The 20,850-nt window shown below is 39.6% G+C and overlaps 1 protein-coding gene across 2 annotated transcripts in view; it reads left to right on the top strand.

Annotated features, from left to right (window-relative positions):
- The window catches only part of CENPI (centromere protein I), a 368,658-nt gene that overhangs the window by 141,536 nt on the left and 206,272 nt on the right, over positions 1 to 20,850 (top strand). For both annotated transcript variants that reach the window (XM_069213362.1, XM_069213368.1), the window contains exons 6-9: positions 5,167 to 5,215; positions 5,633 to 5,679; positions 6,345 to 6,434; positions 17,892 to 18,026. In XM_069213362.1, the coding sequence (XP_069069463.1) occupies positions 5,167 to 5,215; positions 5,633 to 5,679; positions 6,345 to 6,434; positions 17,892 to 18,026 (321 nt within the window). The remainder of the gene's footprint in view (positions 1 to 5,166; positions 5,216 to 5,632; positions 5,680 to 6,344; positions 6,435 to 17,891; positions 18,027 to 20,850) is intronic.

Below are 20,850 nucleotides of genomic sequence, written 5' to 3' on the forward strand. Positions count from 1 at the left end.
TTCAGTTGTACCTTTCATGTTGTCAAACTGGTGCTAAGGGAGATATGCATCTTTTCTCCCTAGAGTGATATTTCTAGGGATGGATGGAATATTCAGTTCTGCCTGTGAAATTGGTGTAATTTGGCAACACCGCGCTACTCTTGTAACACAAAGTTCCGGCCAAATTCAGCCAGTCACCATGTGGCGGAATTTGTTTTTTCACATGCCAATCTAGAATTATAAGTTGGTGAGCTTAGTTGCTTCCTGTGTTTTCTACACCGCTTCCATATTTGGAGCAGGGGAGGCTACAATGGTTGAATCTGTAGTGTGCCATTAGTTTCTGCATTGAATGGACCCATGTTAATCAGCTGTTTGGGCTTGCTGGTGTGAAGATGGGAAATCTGTCCAGAAACATTTCTTGTCCTAAACGATTGTTCTCTGCATCAAACTGTTAGGCTCTGGCAAAAATGAGATCCTCCAGAGGTCTTTCAGGCTCATTCAAACATTGCTTTAGCTTGGTGTTCCTGTGTTGAGCATCTGTTAGGCAGGCATATGGCCATCCATCCCTACTTTTACCAGGCACTACTGCATCAATTTACAAATCCCCAGATTGGGTCATTCTGCCCACTTGGTCCTACAGGACTTCCTGTTGTAATGTCCAGTCATGCCTCCGTGAAGGAGATATTGCTTCAGTATTGATTCATAAGGTGAGGAATCTGCTGTTAAAAAAAAAAAAACGCCATCAGAAGAATAAGCTCCTTACCTTCAGTATTGCCCTTTCTGTTGAATACTGTGCCAATGCCTGTTCACTGAAATGGACGTTTAGGTATTGAAGTCTCATATTGGCTTTTGAACGATGCCAGTGAACGGTCAATTCTGCAGTGCTTCTTGTTTTGACATTTATACAAGTAATATATTGTGCAAAGCTATGTTTCATGTTCTTGATGTCTGCTGATGAACAGGAGTGGCACCTGTAGGCTACTGTATTTCTATAGGTGGGACTAAGTAACAACCGAAGGATGGTGCCACCAATTTGCATGAAGGAGTTATTGAAATTTGTAGATCTCGTTTGGTGTCTGGGGAGACTCGCAAGGTAAAGAATTTGAATATCAGATTGCCCACCAGAAAATGTTATTGAAGGTATGTAACTTATTTGTCTAGTGAGGAAAACATGCAGTGTTGAAAGGTTTTTGAACAAGTACGGACCCAACCTTAGACCTTCACAACATGTCTAGGGCTTTTGAGAGTGCCAAGAGGAGGCACCTCTGTCCCTCTGTAAGCTAGCATATTCATCTCCAACTTCTAGTCTGTTTCCTGCCATTTTGGGGGCTAAACCTCAGTCTCAAATATTCGGACGAACTCCCTTCAACAAGAAACCATGATATGAGCTGCCTTCAGTAGCCTTGAATATGTAACTGTTTAATTTTTGCACAAAGGCATGAGAATGGGTAGTAGGACTCCTGTGAAACTTGAATACTTATAACCCACACTCCGAGGTAAAACACAGCTTTTCCTTCTCCATAATAACCCTAGTCAACTAGGAGCGTCCTGGATGACTAAGCATATCACTAGTAATTCTCAATATTTACCTTGCCTGTCCTGGCTTGTAATCTGTGTCCCAAAGCAAAGCAATGGGTCTCACACAAGTGAGAGCCCCTTCTGAATTCCAGATTAGCTGACACATGTCTCTGCTATGAATAAGCCACAATTAGTGCTAGTTGAATACAGCCCAGATTGAAATGCTGTGGATCATTCTTTTTCACTGTTCAGCTTGCTTTGTCGATTTGTCCCACATCCTCAGAAGGCAGAACTCCTGCAGCAGTCTCTTAGCATGTCCTGTTTACATTCAGACATCCACCCACAAGATAATTTTTCTGCTTGATCCTCCTCTATCAAACTATCCAGCAGTGATTTAAATCTGCATAATCCTTTGCTATCAAAGGTTTTGTTCTCTCCCTTGCTGCTTTCCAACGCTCACCACCCCTTTTCCAAATCACATTTAAGAAAACATTCTTAAATGCTTATTAAATGCTTATGCTCCCATATAAAACCATGGAAATCAAATGAGTTCTCCAGGAATTTCATTTTATTGGATGTTGGGTTCAATTCACTTTCTTGGATTATCTATTTGGCATGCCTTTTGCAAATTCGTGTGAGTGACATATATCTTGAGCGAGCACTTTAATTGGTAAATGGTAGTTAAAGATTTCCATGTGTATTATAGTAGAGTTTGCCATTTTAAGCAAAGCAATATAATTGGCTTTGTATATCCAGTTTTCATTTCCTGAAATGGTTAGCTTATCCAATTATGTATCCTCTTTCCCATATAATTGTAAATTATCAATATATTAGCTCTAGTATTATTGCTATTAAGCTATCATTTTAAGTGAGGCAATTTGTTGTATTGTAGTCAACAGTTTTTATAATATGGTACATTTTATTCTGTCAAAATAAAATTCATAAGAATACTAGAAGTAATCTTTTCCATAAAAAAAGGAAGTCGCCCCTGAAACAGTCCATGCCCCTTAATGCAGTGTTGACACTCTGGGCTTTTACCAACCAGTAAAAGCCCAGATCCTCCATGTCTCCAGTGGCGCTCCCAACATTCCAATGTTCTAATATAAATTTTGATCTTTATGGGATTGTTTAAAAATCAAAATGTTTCTTCTTTGTTGTACGTTGACTATTTTTTGTTATGTATTCTTTTACCCTAAAGTTCAGAAACCATTGGGAAGTCCTGGGGGATTTACATATTTGTATAGTAATTGTAAGGACTAAGGGTCTGATTTAGATCTTGGCGATATTACTGCCAATCCACCACTGCTGGGGACCCGAAAAGACCATCAAGTCAACTGTGTTCCGCCTGTCCTATGTAGATGTATTGCTGCTGAGCCGCAGACTGCCACAATGGATTGATGTTCCTCGCCGTCAGACTGGCGGGTTTCCGCCAGCCATATTTAGATGTTACAGTCCTGCAGGCGGTGTACTGGCCACAGCTTGTTGATGGAGGGAACAGCTGCGCCGGACCTAACGGGCATTGTACAATGGCAGTGGCAATGGAATAGAGGAAAGTCATGCACCCACACACTGTACCTTAGCCATAAGTGTCCCACTGCAAAACACACTACACACCACACCACATATACACTATAACACATTGCCATGCCAACACCACACAAAATGTACACGCGGAAAACACACATTGCCATTCATCAATGACACTCCACAGATACACATTAACACTGCACCCATGAATGGTATAACTACAATAACCAACAACTAGCTACATTTATCTACACAAACACACAAGCACAACTACACACATCACAACAGTCACACACTCAGCACTGCTTACCTGAATGTTGCACACAGTAACCCAACCAAACAGACACAACAGACATCAGACACATGCAAGTGGCACATATATAGACACAGCCACATCACCCACCACAGCTCCCTCTGCCTCAGCCAGCCAATCCAATTTCACACACACAAATAGTTAATTGCACATTTGGGAGCACATCAAAGGCGCAGGTCCCCTTGCAATGTGCACGCACGGACATAGTCGACGGGTGTGAATGTAACCTTACTGTGCTGCTAGCATTCATTTGGCAATGAATACTGACACCTAAATGACAGTTGTGTATGAGTGCGAGGAGTCCTATATCGGTGTGTACCCATTCATGTCCCACGCAAATGTGCTTCCGACATATGCATGGCACAGTAATTTAAAAAAGTGACTGAGATATGTATATGACTGGAGTGGTCCGAAGCTCATATGCAATGACTATTCAACATACACAGCCAATGCGGGTTCCCTGCCATTCATTCCTGCGAATGGAGGTCTTGTCCATTCGAAAACGGAAGTGGAATGGGAAAACAGGTAGGTTTGTACCCCATTTCCCCTCTAATCCGCTAACTCGGTTGTTGGGGGTCGGACGGCCACAGTTAGCTTGGTGGTAAGGCACATCCAAATCAGCTCGGCGATAAAGGTGGCTGGAGTCCCGCCATTAGCCCCTATTCACAGTGCCGTAAGTTGCGGCGGCTGGAGATTCATGGCGGAATCGGTGTGACTTGATCGCTCTCTCGGCTATGGTCTGGCCAGCATCTAAATAGGGAAGGTGGAGCGCCAAGGCGATGGACGGGTTTTCTGAGGAAAACGAGCATCGGGAGCATTACCACCAATATGTAAATCAGGCCCGAAGTGTTCTATTTTTGTAAAACCATTGTTTTTAGTATTTGTGACTGTAAATACTACATTTTATCTGACAAATGTTAATGCTTTGAAGGCGTTGTAAAGGATTATTGACTGCGTAGCACAATTACTTCTTTATTAACATACTATTTATGGCAAGTCCATGGCATCAGGTGAGTCAGAAAATATTTGACCCTGCAGTATTTTAAACCTTTGTGTTTTTATTGCATGTAAAAATGCAACTCCCTTTTATGCATTACCATTAATGAGTAACCAGTGGAAGAAAGAGTTTTATTATTATTTCATTCTAAGTGCTTAAAACAATAAGTGACAGCAGAGATTGTGATGATTAGTTTACTGTTTCACTTTCCATTAAGTATGCATTATAATAACCTCTGAAATAATTTTGATTTTTGTACACTGCTACTGTGCGGTTGACTCTCACCTCATGGCTGACTGCCTTAAAGCTGTAGAACAGTGGATGGGGAGGATATCTTTCATGTACTGACCAATATGTATATTCGATGTGTGTCGAATCAGTGAATCAATGGGATGGAAATCTCTTAGAAATTAATGCAGAAAAAAATCTAATAAATAGAATAGTCTAGCACTAGGGCTTCTGTTTGAGTTACTTAGTCTGTAGTCCCCTCTTAGTTTACAAGCAACTAGGAAATTAACAATTGTTTTTGGTATGGTAATAATTACCATCTGTCCCACTGGGCCTTTTGCAAAACACTGGTGGGAAAATAAGAACTCTTGCTTTTAAAACTTGCAACCTAACTTTTGTAAAATAGCACCAAATTTTAGAATCTTATATTGAACTTGATCAATGCTGCTTCTCATTTTTTTCTGATAGTCTGGATATAATCCACAGAACACCGCATTATAGTACAAATAGGGCTCTACAATGTGTTACTAGTGTTCTCTTGTGTAAGTCCTTTATGAACAGGCCTGTTAAATGAGTTTTCTTTTATATTTTTTGATACATACAGTCTCCCTTCATTTGTCACCTGCTATATTTACTTACCAGGAGAGAGAGTGGTAAGTGTACCTTTATCTATCTGTTTAATGTAAAATGAGAGCAGTGATTACTAACTCATGCTCTTTAGGTTCGTTAAAAAGTCGGTTTAAAATATAAATAAATAAAATCAGCCAATTGGTGGAGTTCTTACTGAAAATGATTGCACTTTCAATATGCATTGTGGGTTGGAACCAGTAAGGTCTTTAACAAGAAAAAAAACACCTTTTTAACTCATTGTGGATGGAGTAGCATTTTATTTACGTTTTCTTAAGTACAATCAGGTCCAGAGTGTGTTACTATAACAAATTACACTAATGGTGAACAGCGTATGCTCAAGTGAAATACTGGATTATCGTGTTAAATAACAATTTCAAGCAGTTATTCAACAGTATGAAATGCATGTCTCTCCTTCTAAATAAATATTTTTCCTTTTTCAGTGAAGCCTTTTCGAGTTAGAAAACTAATAGACATGCAGTCCAAAATGGTGAGTCCTCATGAGCAAGCAAGCGATTATTGAAAACGCTGTGCAGTAGTTAAGAAATTTGGAGGACTACATCTACATGGTAGACTAGCTACATATTTGTTATACTGATTAGCCTTTTACTAATAATACCCTGTCAAACTCCTGGTTTTGGAACTTTGCCAGAGAATATTTAATCTAAGTATATTGTTTATTCATTTTTCTTCCTCCTTAGATAAATTTGAGGTGGATAGATTTTAAAAGGCTTTGGTTTCTAATTGCTCTTTAACCTTTAGTAGTTGATGTTTCTGGTAAATTAATAATTCTTCTCTGCTACCAACTTGTTTGGCCTTTATTATAAACTTTGTTTTTAAATGTGTTCAATCAAATAGACAAGTTAAATGATTTCAAAAGTTTGAGCAAATGATGCTCAAGTTTGTTCCTGTTCTTCCTTTTTTTATATTTGCCTTGCAATTATTCTATTTACCTAGCATGTATTAGAAAATGTTTTGGTGCACTAAAACATTTGAAATGTGATCATGTTTAAAAAGCTACTGGATGTGTTCAATGTGCTGTATAAACTCCTGTATTATACAATGCCCATGCCCTCTTGCTGTGTTTGTTTGGACTTCACATTCATACTAGGTGCTTTTTGATTTAGGATCCTAACTCTGTTTATATTACTGCAGGGGACACTTCCTCATCTCCAAGGCTTGTTGGCACTGTACAAGATCTATTGCCCTCACCTGGTTTCAATATCACTTCCAAATAAGTCAAAGGTATGTGGACTGTATGTACCTGTATAATAGTAGCTAAAGGAGTTGTTGTAATACATTCCTAGATAGAGTAATCTGGAGTTATATCAATTTCACTTATGTACATCACCTCCTAAAACCTGGCATTTTATTCATATGCCCTCCAGGCTAACTCATGGCATTGGTGGTTCTTTGTTATGTGATTATCTCTGAAATGCAAAAAAGGTAGAATAACCCATACACAGAAAGCGTGCCAGGAAATGCATTCTTTTTCCAGGCCCTGAAAACACCACTCTACAAAACAGTGTAATGAGAGAACAAAACTGGAATTGATACTGGAATGCAGTGCATACAGACATTTTAAATTTAACTGTGCTCCCTGAAAAATCGTTTAGGACTGCACTATCCCATTGTGCACAGCAGGGTGTCAGTTATGTAGTTATTTTTTCCGCTTTGTGTAGATGATTTTGAACACAGCCCTGTTTTATTTAAATATATTTTGCTTATTAGCACCATTTCTATTTTAAGGGGTAAATAATTAGCTTCTTCACTTATACATCTTTTCTGAGGAAAATTTCTATTTTCTCTGGTGTGTTTCCCCTTCTGGGTCTCTTGGACAGTATGCTGGTGCTATTTGATGAATAACAAGAACTATGGAAGTTGCTAGAAAATGCAATGGAGGCCATGTGGCAGGGAAAGTGCTCACACCGGGTCAAATAAAGGGGTAATTGGGTGTTTCCAAGGGCAAAGGTCACCATTTGTTCCTATGCTGGTTCTGCCACTGTTGGAGTAGAGTGGGCAACAGTTTGTCATCTCTAGCAGCCCTGGTCCAGGTAGACATTATGAAGCTTGACTTTGAGAGGCAAGAGTTTGATATCAAAGCATACCCATTTATTGTCATGCAGGGGGTAAGGATTTTTGATGAAACCTGGGTCATGTTCCACCCTTAAGTCCTAAAAGAGAATCTGCTCATCTTATGCATCTCCTTTCCGTACTGAAGAAGTAGCAGTTGCTGATTATTTGGATCTTGACCAAACTTGTCCTCCTTCTCCAAGTTCTCCTTAGAGGTCTATTTTTCAGCAGCCTCCTCCGATATCTTTGGAAGTGCCAGTTCATCCACCAACTGAAGAGCTTATCATCTAGTCTCATCCAAGGTGTGATGTTTCTGACTGAAAGGCTTTGAAATAGTCCAGAGATGTCACCATACGGATGTTCAGGTAAGACTCGTAGACAAGAATGGAATTCTGGTAGGTGGACATCATGCTCACCACAGATCTGAATCTCCCAGCCCAAAAAAGTGGGAGATGGTGCAGGCCTTTGTTTCAGGATTCTGACTCCAGTGGGCCATCTTCTGGTTGATGGGATCTGTCACCAGTAGCTGGTGATGTAGGAACTCTATTGATGGTCTGGCTTTCCATGAACTCTCAATCAGAGCTGCAAGAAAGCTTACTCTACAAACCACAGCAGTGTAGCTTTGAGACAATTCAAACAAAACCACATGCTTGTCAGTATGTTCCAGGACACCTGGACCCATTGATTAATAACCCTGGTGAATAATTTTTTTCAGGGTTTTTTGCATCATCCGAAAATGAAGGTTGGGTCATTCACCATGTATTCAAAGATTCTTATAAGGTGATGTTCCCTGCCAATTTCTTAATCATGACCACAGCAAAGAAGAAATAAAGTGCTGCTGAATTGACATCCTCTAGTCTGCCAGGGTAGGAAATGGGATTTCACTGGAAGGAAACTAATGCTAGTTTCTTTGTAGAATGAGTGTCCCTTCATCCTGCTGGTTTGAGGACACATCACTTGCTCTATAGTCTTTCTTCCCAGTGATCAATCAAGGCCTTCATTTGCTTCAGGTGGACAGGATGTCAAACATGTACTATCGGAACAAGCAAAGAGGCACAAAGTCCAGTAAATACAAGCAATTTGGCACTGGATGTTGGCAAGAGGTTTTTTGTGCACAGTGATGGACCTCCCAGGGCAACAAATTTGTATGAGCTGACTTCCCGCCTGTCAAAGTAGTATGAATGGGTTTTGAATAATGAAGCATTGAAGATATTTTCCTTTACTGGGGGCATAGACAAATAACCTTGTTTGCACTTTGAAGAGTTGATTAGGAAGACTTCTAAACACTTTTCCTCTGATCCCACTTCTGTCCAAAGTGAACACCAGATTAAGAATCTGCAATTCAGAGATGATTTTCATTGATCCAGATTTGCCATGCCGGAAGAGTGACCTCTTCTTTCTTGAGAATCCGGTTTTATGAAACAGGTGGCTGCGGATCGGGCTGGATCTGCTTTTCAGTTGGGATATTTCATTGCTGTATTGACAGTTCGGCTCCTGGGATCTTTCAGAATGGCCACTTAAGTCTACTTGATGAATACATGGCTATTCTGAGAGAGATGAATGTTCCTCTAAGAGGTCTTCATTTGTATTCAAGTGGAAGAGGTTCTGCTTATGATGCATCAGCAAATAGGCAGTCCTGAGAGCAATCAAGGAAAAGACAGTACTACATTGTCATTTTTATTTGGCAACCTCTGGTAGACCGTATTCTTTCATTACAGTGCATTTTATTGCTATTACCACTTACAACAAGCCTCCTTAGACTGTTCAAATGATTAAGAATTTTCTGGAGAGTCTTAAAACATTTCCACCTCTCTCACTTTTTCTTTCCTTTGAACCAATGCACCATGTTGGTACATAGCATATTTTATGAAAGTGTGCTTTTAGCAGCCATTACGATGGCCGTTTGGGCCGGTAAGCTTCAGTCTGTCTGTACCAATGTACAGTACATGATGTTCTTTCATAACCATTTCTTTAAGCTCCCACCCTTCAGTTTAATCTGATCTTATCCTAGCCAGCATTTGTACATATCCTATGCCCCCAGTAGAGATCTTTACATACCATCAATGTCCAGAGGTATTTGTGTTATTGTTCGGACACAACTAATGAGCTACAGAAGGTGAAGCAGCTGTTTGTTAGTTATGGTGCTATCTAGACCGATCCAGTCACAGCCAGGTGGCTAGTTTCTTGCATTGTTGCTGTTTATGAAAGAGGATTGGTCCAAACAGGTAATCCTAGACCTCTTTCCACAAGGGGAAAGCTGGCTACTGCAGCTCTGATGAGAATTGTACTTATTCCTGACATTTGTGGTGCCACCAATTGAAGATCAATCAATAATTTTGATTAACATTGTCTGGACTTCAAAGTAGATACTTTAGTGGGCCATGCTTCTTGGCAATACATATTTGCTTGAGAGTTCAATTCTGTTGTCCTTATCATGCTTTTAAGCTTGCTACTTCATTTTTCCTTCAAAGTATCTCATAGTGAAGATAAAGTTACTTACTTGCCTATTCTTCTGAAGATTAAATTACAGAATGTAGAAGTACTTTTAATGTATTTTATTACAACTTCTTATTCATTTTCAATGCAAAAAGTGTGTGTGTATGTATGTGTGTGTGTGTGTATCTATGTATATGTAATTTTAGTTACTATCGCCATTATTTTCTTTGGGAGGGTGATTTACTATCAGGGTTGGTTCTCCGTGGTTCAAGAGTTACTTCTGCATTTTTACGGTAGTAACGTAACACCTGTATTTTAGGCTTACCTCCTTTTTCAGGGATCTGAGGCATGTAAGGTACACTTTTTGAATAACATTACACCCGGAATTTGTGACTAGTTAAAACATTCATCAAAAGTGTAAGAGTAAAATACACATCTCCATTCACTCGGAAGTGTGAGTTATCTTTGTAAGCTTTTCACCTGGGCATGATTTCTCATTTTTCTTTTGCTGTAGCTGCACTGTTTTTAGGTCAAGTGTGCAAGCTCTCTGGCCTTTTGTAATCTATCTGTGGGCTTTTAACCACGCCCACCGCATGCTCATCACTATCACTCTTCCATGGGCTTGCCTTTCAAAAATCCTTTGTTATCATTGGTAAATGCTTTACGTCTCCGTCCTTGGGGTAGTTTTGTGACCGCCTTAGCCACCGACCCTGTTACATTAATAATTGCATTTCTGTCGATATGTTTGACTGCAAGCAAACTTCTTTTTCCACTTGTCTCTCGTTTGCGCTCATGCTCATAGCAGTTGTAGTGTTTTGGATTGGCTCGCTTATGTCAACTGTTTACTTTTAACTTTCAATTTATGTGGCAAGAAAATTCACATTAGGAATTTACAACGCTAATCACTAACTTGAGCAAACGCGAGACCCATTGCATTGCAAATGCTTGTTTAGTGTTTTCAGCTAAATGGATTGCTTTCTTACATTTCTCTAATTTGTTAAAAAGGAAAAAAGCTAAAGGTTTTTTTTTTTTTTTTTGTGTGTGCATGTTTTCTGTTTATTTATTTTAATTAGAAAACCTGAATTTCTTTATTAAAACGTATATTTTAGTATCTTAAATAAGCATGGAGGTAGTCTACCATTGTACATTCACAGCAAATTCCTATGATGCAGAGCTAGGTTTACAAGTAAGATTCCTTTTCCTCTTTTTGTATTTGGCCTGGTGTTATTTGTTTTTCTTTTTTCCTAAGTTAAAAAGTGTTTTGTTTAACATTTTATTGAGATTGCAGTGCAGTAAATTTTACAAATCTACAGCCGATTTTTAAAGTTATGCAAATCCACTTCAGTTGATGTATATCTATTTGTGCAGTATTGAATTGCAATTCCATTGCTTTATTGTTTTTGAGTATTGATTGAAATATTTGCCCATGCACACAGTTATGCAAACATTTAATTTAGGGTTCTGTTTTTGTTTAGCACACATACCACTTGATTGCCGTTTATAAATGCGTGCAAAAAATACATTTCTCCTGGTCTGGGGAACCACAGTGGTGGCTGTTGGTCTAGGCATCCCCTATGGTTGCACCTATTTAATAGTAAGGCAAAGGATTGGGTTTCCACACCTCTTTAGAATCTCAAGACCTCCTTGCCTGAGAGGACGGTGAGGAAGATTATATAGGGTGGGATGCCTGCAATTTCTGGGATAACTTCTAAACCTCTTACCTTCGGCACTGCATTTTTTTTAAATTGAGGGTTAAAATAGTACAGTAGACTGAAGTTAGAGGTCTTTATTATCTGATGCTGCAATATGCTGAGAACATTCCCAAAACAATTTATGCAAAAGGAAACATTAATTGATTTAAAAAAACAAAAAAACAATACAGCTACGTTGAAGCTATCAGGAGTTATGCAAAGGGGTTACTGGATGTCAGTCCTGCACCAAAGAAAAGTAAGTAGCAAGCTGCTTAGACTTATCCATGGTGGGAGACATAGAGCATAGTCCTTTACCTTTTTGGCTGGTCCGTTCATCCTTCTGTGAAATGAAGTTTCATGCCCATTCAGCTCTTTGTGACAATGAAGCTCCCCATTTGTGAAATATTCTTGGAACTTGCAGCAAAGGAATAGTCTTCATTGCACTAATTTCCTCCTTTACAGCTGATGGTGGCTATTCAACATGGGGAAACAACGGGACTAAAAATTCCTCCAGAGTCCTTTCGTAATCCTCCTGCTCTCTCTCTGAGGCTACACTGAAATCCACCCTTGTTCAGCAGCTTCTGCAAAAGGGCGTGATACATATCTATCAGAGGAACAGTTTTGCTTTGTCCACTCTTCTGAGTGGGGGTAGTGAGGGGTGGCGCTGGAAGAGGGATTGAAGGGTGAGGAAGGGTCAGCTTAGCCATGTTTCCTAAAAGCATAAGAGCAAGTCCACTCCTCACTATTCCTGTAGACAAATTGGGTAATTAACACAACATAATTTGAGAATAGACTGTAGTGTAAGTTTAGGGGCAGAGAAACTCTACTATCCACCCCCTCTGTGCTAATCCTATGCTTACAAACTTTGCTATAACAACAGACATTTGAGATGAGCGAATTTAGAATGTTGCTGGTGTTGTAGGGTGCTCTATAATGGAGATGCTCTCCGCCTAAACTTGGCAACTACCCTTTTTTACTTTATTAGTTCTACAAGTCCTCTTCTGCATTTTAGTAACCTTTCATTCTATTTGCGCCTTTTTCAGCACCACCACCATGCTCCACTACTTCTGCTTTGAGAAGGCACCTCTTGCCACTCAAACTGCTTTGGGATACATATATGATTGGCCTCCAACAAGATATTTTTCAATGTCCTTCCATCCAATCTGTTAGCGGGGTGATTATTTTGGTCCTTAGCATGACATCCTCTGCTCTGCAACTATTAGGGCCTTTCTCTTCTGATGTTGCAAATTTAAGAGCATCTTCAAGTTGGCCCTGTGGATCATCTCCAGAGTATGTCTGATTTGCATTGTGAATGCGATGCAGGGATTTTGGGATGCTTGCCATGGGCTCTTTCAAGAGACTCCTCTATGCTAGGCTAGTTTTCAGACCCATCTAGGGAGGGGTAGAGGCCAAACACCCCTAACATCTTCTCCATGTTTGTTTATGTTGGTGTTTTAGTGCCCAGTTAGTCATTCTTTGTATATCTCCACATTGTCTGCCAAAAGCTTGCACAGTGTTCTTTGACTAGGTTTAATGTCTCTACTCACCTTCCCCCCTCTGCATTTACTATATAGCTACCTGTCTACACTGTCACTTCATTTATCTTAACATCTACGTGAAAGCTGTGCAACACCATGGTGCTCGGTCTCTTTTACTTAATTTTGTTGTCGCACAGCCCTCAGGTAACCACGTTTCTATTCTTGGCCATCTATTTCAAATGTAATTGCTGAGGAATTGATGTTGCTGAAGCTATGTGACAGGTCTGATTGGTAGCCACTACACAACAATGGACCTGGCGAGTAGCCCTCATCACCTCCTGCTGCTTGAATCTCTTCTCTGCTCTGTGCCCATCCATGCCATCCATGCTATCCATGCTATGCTCTATATCCCTACTTTGAAGCCTAATCCTCTATCCTGGATTATTAAGTGGCATCTAATTGACCCCTGAATGTTTTGAAAGGGCGGGCCTTTTGGAAGCTATTGAAAGGGTTCAGAGGAGGGAGTTATGGAACTGCTTAGATGACATTCTTAGAGTGCTGCCATTTTTCAGTGTTGTCTACATCTTTCTGTTTTACAAGATCATTAGGCTCCTGAGTAGTATTGGTCAGTATTCCTGCCTACAATATTTTAAATGAATTTTCTAAGTGATTCACCGTTATAACATTTTGTCAAACATATGTACATTAAGTTCCCATCTTGGACCAACAATGGAAAAATTTCATTCACTTCTCGGCCATCTTCTCTCAGCGTTCTGTGGGGAAAAGAAAGCTTAAAGAGAACACAAGACTACTTACCATTTCCAGAGTACTGCAGACAACCACCCTCTTAGCAACTGTCACATATCCATTTGTTTGTCAAGACAGTATAAGGTGCAAAGCTGCTGGTCTTACTCATCCTATGACTTTCTGCTCCCCTTCCTGCTCTGGTACACTCCTTGAACATCATTGTATGGCTGTGATAGAACTTCATGTCTTCCCCACAGGAAGGCATGAGGTTAGGCCATGCCCTCCCCCCATATTATTGTATATTACTCTCTCCCTTCACTCTAGGATTTATCTTGTAAGCCCCCATCAGTGCCGAGGACCACTCTAACAATGCATTTTTGAACCAGCTGGCCCATTCTAAGCAATCACTGCTGCCTTGTGCTTGACCCCTTTGTAGCTCTAGTATCACATATTTGTCGTCGCAAGCCATTCCAGGTCCTTGACATCTGTGCTCCACTGGTAGTTGTGTAATCCTAATAAGACTACCCTAACTGTTCTTCTTTTCACACCTGTCCTCTTTTGTTCTGTGGTCACCTCTCAAGATCTGTTTTACTCTCCTGCTGTGTCTTTCTCCTAACATTTTTAGTTGACTCAACAACTATAGGTAACCTGCCAGTTGTTGTGGAATTGCCCAACTTTCTTGACCGTATATTGGCCAATAACATGTTGACCATATTTATGACTAAGTGTTACTGAAACTTGGATGACTTAACATGTCTGTAATAATTGGCTCATGGCCATGCCAATTATTGTCTCCAGCTTGAAGCCACCCTAGCAGCTGGGAATTTGAAAGAAAAACCTTATCACATTGTGATGCTCAGTCCACGTAGATCTCTGAATGGACTAGCACACAAAGTGCTCAATGGCTTTTTTATACAAGGCGAAAGTAAATTCGAAATTACCAAGCTGAGCATTTTTCCGGTCATTAAGACCCTGCCATGTAGTGACAACAGTGCATACTCAGCTAACGATTGAATTTAGAAAAAAAGGATTAACCCATTTCAATTGAAGGCACACGTGTTGTGCAAGACTAAAGTTACCTGACTTAGTCAAGAGTTTAAAAATGCAAGGAGCATCAACCTTCAAGGAAACTTTCAAATCTTCATTGCAGAAAATACCTTAAGCAATAAAACAAATTAAGGTCCAGCCTGCTGTTTCACCCAAAATATGTGGAGAGATGGCATCATGTTAAAAGTTGCTTGGTAACTACTTATCAAAAAGTGGTATTAATTGCTATCAAAGTCATGCATGTTAACAACCTACCGTACTGTCCAATATAAAAACCCAGCATGTTTTTTCCATTTTTGTTTATTTGATTTTTAAGACTTTATGAGGATGTTACCAGAACAATACAATGATCAATAACACTTTGTTGCCACACAGTAGTTTTCCATTGTTCTATTACCAAAGTAGAATACTGACTTCCAGCAACCATCCCGGTAAGGTTTAACTCACTAGCCAAAGAGTTTCTTAATTTTCACCCTAAGGTTCACCATAGTATAACACCTACAGTGCCTGAAATAACCAAGAGTGATAATGTCCTACCAGGACATGGTTCAAAATCTGCCCCTCACTGACATGCAGAACCAACCAAAATCTGTTCTTTAAGCAAATGGGTCCTAACGTAGCAGCACCCTGTACAGGACAACATTCCTGCTTCGCAAATCAAGAATAAAAGCAGGAAGTTAGGATGTCCTTTAAAACCTGACAGTCTTAAGGAGTCCAATCACAATAAAGTCACCAGCCGTGCACTGAAATTAACTTCAGACATTGGAAGATAAAAAGCTTCACCAGAGATGGAACACTCCTTGACATTAAAACACTAACCTGTGCCTTCAAATTCCTGCTTTGTGGGCATCTGAGACGTAGGGCTCTCAAACTTTCACTATTATCGTAAACAAGCTGCTGCCCGAACAGGTGTACTGGCAGGGCAGATGGGGTTTCCACAACAATCCTTTAGTGAAACTCAATCGACTAACCTAAACAAATCTCTTCTGTGCATTAATTTCAAAACTTCACTCTCTAATGCTTCATAAATGCAAACAAATCTGTAATCTTTACAGCAGTCCACAGCAAAGTGTGATACAACACCACATTTTGCAAAGAACTCCTTGCCAGGTGCACCTCTGATATCCAGATCTAAGAGGAGCCTAATTTTAGGGTATTGAATTATGTTTATTTTATTTGTGACCTACACAACTATATCACAATAACATACAAGATACATAACTATGTGAACTCTGCAAAACATAAAAGAATGGAGGAATGTGAGCAATCAATATTATGAAAGCATTAAATAATGCAACTTAGAACAAGTGGGTTTTGAGTTATGACCTTAACGGTATATGAATTTGGGCAGATTGTTCCAAAGGTGTGGAGCGCCCAAATAGAATCCCGTACCACACCTATATTTGGATGTGTTTTTGGGTGTAATTAGATTTTCATAAACTGAACTTCGCTTCGTAGGTATGATATTACAGAATATATTATATACTATGGATTATATTATTTTTCCTGCAGGTATTTGGGGGCTACACCTTGAATGCATGTTTAAATAAGTGAGTCTCCTTTGTGATTCTGTCCTTGACAAGCAGTCTTTGTAGACCGTGGGGGTTCACTGTAACTGCTTTCTGTCATATTGAACCCCCGAAACCTTCTTATTGGTACAATGATGTCAGTGCTAACAATATTGCCTAGAGCAGTTGGCATATACCGCCTGTGTTTTGGAGCACGTCAGTACTGGGTTTCGAGCTGACAGAGGAGGTCAGGAAACTCCCCTTGTAGTCACTCCAGTTAGCCAGAGATGAGTGAAAGCGGGTCTGAAAGGGCAGAGCAGAACTTCTGTAATCTCTACAGGTCCAGGAATGTTCTGATGAGTGGCTCTAGAGTGCCAACACTTATACCTGATACCAGTCTTTGTGTAGGGGGACTCCCTGTTCTAACATTACATCTAGTTCTTGAAAGTTATTTCCATTCCCACATCAAGGGTACAACTTTCTGGGGTGAAAAGCCGGGGAGGCCTGGTGTCAGATTCTTTGTATTTGCAGGAGACAAAGCCCTTTGAAATCCTGCCAGGATAGCCTATCTTTGTATTACTTTGTATTACTGTAATACAGAAACCTCAATAGCTAAGCTATTCACAGCTATGTGACCCTGATCACGTGCAGATGACACAAATGGTTAAGACATGAAAATTACTTTTTAAAAGGGGCATTTTCAGAATTGTGACTTAAAATCAGAGTTTACCATTATACAAGAGTTTAAATTACAATGCATTTGAGTTTAAACCCCATATCTGTTCCCAATCCAAGTTGTCACTCATTCAATGTAATGAGATAACAGAGTGTAAGTCAATTGGAGAGACGGGCATTACAACAGTGAAACATTACTTTAGAAGTTTTTCACTGCCAGGACATGTAAAACCTAGGCACATATGTTCTACTTTTCAAAGACATTGCACCCTGCCCTATGAGTCTTACGAGCCTACCCCTGGGGCGACTTGTATATATTAAAAGGTTTATTTTTCCAGGCCAAAATGGCAGTTTAGAACTGCAATACAGGCTGCAGTGTCCGACCCGAGACCTATTTCAAAAGACTACTTTAGTGGGTGGTTCCATGAGTGCTACAGGCCCAATAGTAACATTTAATTTAAAGACCCTGGGTACATGTAGTACCATTTACTAGGGAGTTACAAGTAAATTAACAGTGCTCATTGCCTTTCTTGCCTGTGGATATTATTTTCAAAGTGTGCTACATCAGATCCTGGAGGAATGGGAGGAATGGTGTAGTGTAAAATCATATGCCAAATGCTATTCCTCTACCCCCATGCTGCACTTAAAAATGAATGCTACTCTTTCAGGAAACTTCTACAAGATGAGAAATGATACATCAATGATATGGTCTCTTTAAAGAAGTGTTTATTAAAAGCATGGGTACCAGTGTTCTGCAGGTCTCGCTGATGAAAAATAGTGTTTATACTTCTGTGTGAATAATCATTACAATGAAACTTCTATAACAACTTTTGTGCAATGCCTTTTATTTCCTGAAGAAACATCATTTATCTAGCATATTCTTTTGTAGGGTTTGTAATCAGTTCCACAAATGTTCAAGGAAGGCCTGTTAAGTGTGTGCCAATGATTCGCTGTAATTTGTGACCAAATTGTAACAGATGGGATTGCACAGTGCTTAGCCTGCATATGTACCATAACATCCCACAATCTTTTTTTATTTATTTATAGAACTATTTCAAGAATGCAGATCACCATTGGAAATTACATCTAAGTTCAGTGAAACGTAGGAATTTTGGGTCTCCCTTAACAGACCAGCGACTGAACATTGGTGGGGTGCCTCATCACCCTCGGTCCAGAAAAAGGGTATGTCGCCAAAGCAGTCTAGATTGCCTTTCCTTATAATAGTCTTGAATTTGTTGTCCGTGTATTATGCATCTGTTTCCACTCTGTTCCCCTACAAAGTGGGTTGTGCTGTTTAAAACTCCAATTATATCCTTTCAAGAAACATTTTGCAATATTTCTTCCAGGGGTATCACATTAATTTGTTTAACCTACAAGCATTCTGGTGTGTTCATGTAGACTTTTTATGCTATATTTTGTATGTTTATGCTGTGCTTTTGATAACACTTTTGTTCATCTACCGTAAAGTGACTGTTTACTGAAGCAGAAACTATGGGAATTATGAGGACACACAATCATCTATATTTACAGTAGTCTGCAAAAGCTACACAATCATGGGGTGTCAACCAAGAGCACTGAACAACTTTATCGAGAGAGATTAGGCGGGCGTTGAGTCACCTGCCCCCAGCGAAAGGTCTTATCCCATTTCCAGTTGTGTTTCAGTCTGACAGCTCCTTCTGTGTCGTAGAGTTGTCCCTATACTTCATCATTGGGTCTTCAATTTTCTCCTGCTTTCTAGCTCAGGGGTGTGGATTTCCTGTAGCCCGATGCCCAGGACATATTGTTTAAGGTCAAGGACACCAAGACTTCATGTTTATTTTTTGCTGCAGGGGGTTGGGCCTACTTGTCCCAAGGACAAACTCTTTTGCTGTCAGTTTACAGTACCACATTATAGAGCCTGGAAACGAATTGTCTGCAGTTGAGGTAATATTTGTGACCATATGTTTAAGCTTTTTTAACTTGTATTTATAGTTCATTCATTAATGCAAAACCTTAATTATTAGGATGAGCTCTGTAAATAGCTGCAAGCTCAGACTGTACTACTGACTGTGGTTCCAGTAGAAAAAAAAAGTGTACACATTTGCAAATTGTAACAATAAGAGGCTAGGTAAAAGACTCCCAGAATGTTCTCTGCTTAAATGCAAATATTTGCAGAAGCTTGAAATTGAATCAAGATTGATGATTCTTTATTTTAAAAATAAAATGTTCACTCAAAAATGTAACTAGGAATAAAATGTTTCGCTAAACTACTGTAAAGTTGTATATACCATTCTTTTGAAGCATCATTTAGTAAAATGCATTGATGCATGCTAGTATTGCCAAAAAAATATTCATAATGGAAAATCAGTGTACCCAGTTTCAACAAGATTATCGGAAACATGAAAGTAACCAAGCATTGGAAAAGCCAATAGATCTGACTTTGGTGGTTAGTTTTTTAGTTTTGTCAATGTGTCTTTTTACATGGCTTTTGTAAAAACTTTATGGTTGTGGGAGCTGCTGAGCCCTCACCACTGTAAAAAAAACAAATATATATAAATATATATATTTTAAATGTAATTTTTTTATTTATTTTTATTTTTTTGGTCTCAAAAAATACACATAAACATAGTAGTTCCTGGCAATGAACAAAATTACTTTGGGTGCCAATATGCTCCTTGTGAATGAGCAGATTGCTATCATTCACTGTTAAATCAGCCAACAGATGGCTATAGAGAGAGAGAGAGAGAGAGAGAGAGAGAGAGATAGAGATAGATTCTTAATAAAACAAAAGGTCTTGGTTAACGCCAGATCTAATTAATGGGCCCAGTTCTTAAAGAAAGTCACAAAAGTACACCCATGGTATATGTCTTTGCATTAGTGCAGATTAACGTATTTCATGAACTCACAGGTATTTACAGAAGTTGACGGAAAAGTGTAACCTCTACCTTTGTATACTAGTATGAAATGGTTCATGCAGCGATCAGTCTATATTAGACTGCCATTGTGTCAGTCTGAATCTCTGGGCTGCCCCCAGCCTGGCTAGTCTCTTAGATCGGGAACTGCAGTTCCACTCTTATATACTCTACAAGTCAGACAATCTAAAGCAATTTGTGGTGGGCCCGCCTCTCGAGTATGAAAAATCATATCAAGTATAGAAGGTAAAGCTCAGGAATCCATACTGCATGATCAGGACTACAGAATACTAGAAAGCAATATCATTGTGTTGAGTGCTATCTAGAAGTAAAAGGTAGAGTGATCACCAGTGTCAAGAGTCTCTGGAACAGAGTCTGGACTTTCACAAAAATGTCAATTTATCCATGTTTTTTGTGATGCATATTTCTAGTTAAGAGATATCCTTATTTGCTGCATTGAAAGGGGAGGCATAGCTACCTTTCGACGCCAGGCTGTTATGGGAAACAGTCCCAGCTTATGCCAATTAATTTTAAATCCTTACTATTTTGTAGCTTAAAAATAAATAGCACCCTATCAACACTCAGCAGGTTCTGCTATACATAAACGGACGTCTGTGTACAGAAATTCGCACATCCTACTAGGGAGACTCCCCTTATCAAAGCCTGCCAACAGCTCTATTTGCCACACAAAAAGCAACGTGAGAGGGCAATCCTACCCCTATCTCTTCCTCCTTTACAAGCTGAAGGGCTCTGAGAGGAGCCCATTCACTTGCAATCTAGTTATGGAAGGGGGTATGATCTAAGAGTCTAACCTGGGACAAACATTGTAGGCATGTGTGGTCTGTCGACAAAATCAAAGGCATTGGCTGAATGTACAAACAGGACTGTCATCTGCCCGGAAACCATATCTGTGTAGTCCACACATCCATAGAAGTGTGAAACATTATGCTAAATAAATATGCATGCAGCGCATGAATTCAGCATTGTTTTGGCCTACTGGCCACCTTGCCAATTCACCTAGACTTTACTCTCCTGGTTCAGCAGGGGAACCGTATGTATGACTCTCATTCCGTTTTGGATATTCCTTCCTTGTGAATATGCATGATTGTTGCTAT

This window comes from Pleurodeles waltl, chromosome 2_1 (assembly GCF_031143425.1).
Source record: "Pleurodeles waltl isolate 20211129_DDA chromosome 2_1, aPleWal1.hap1.20221129, whole genome shotgun sequence".
NCBI lineage: Eukaryota > Metazoa > Chordata > Amphibia > Caudata > Salamandridae > Pleurodeles > Pleurodeles waltl.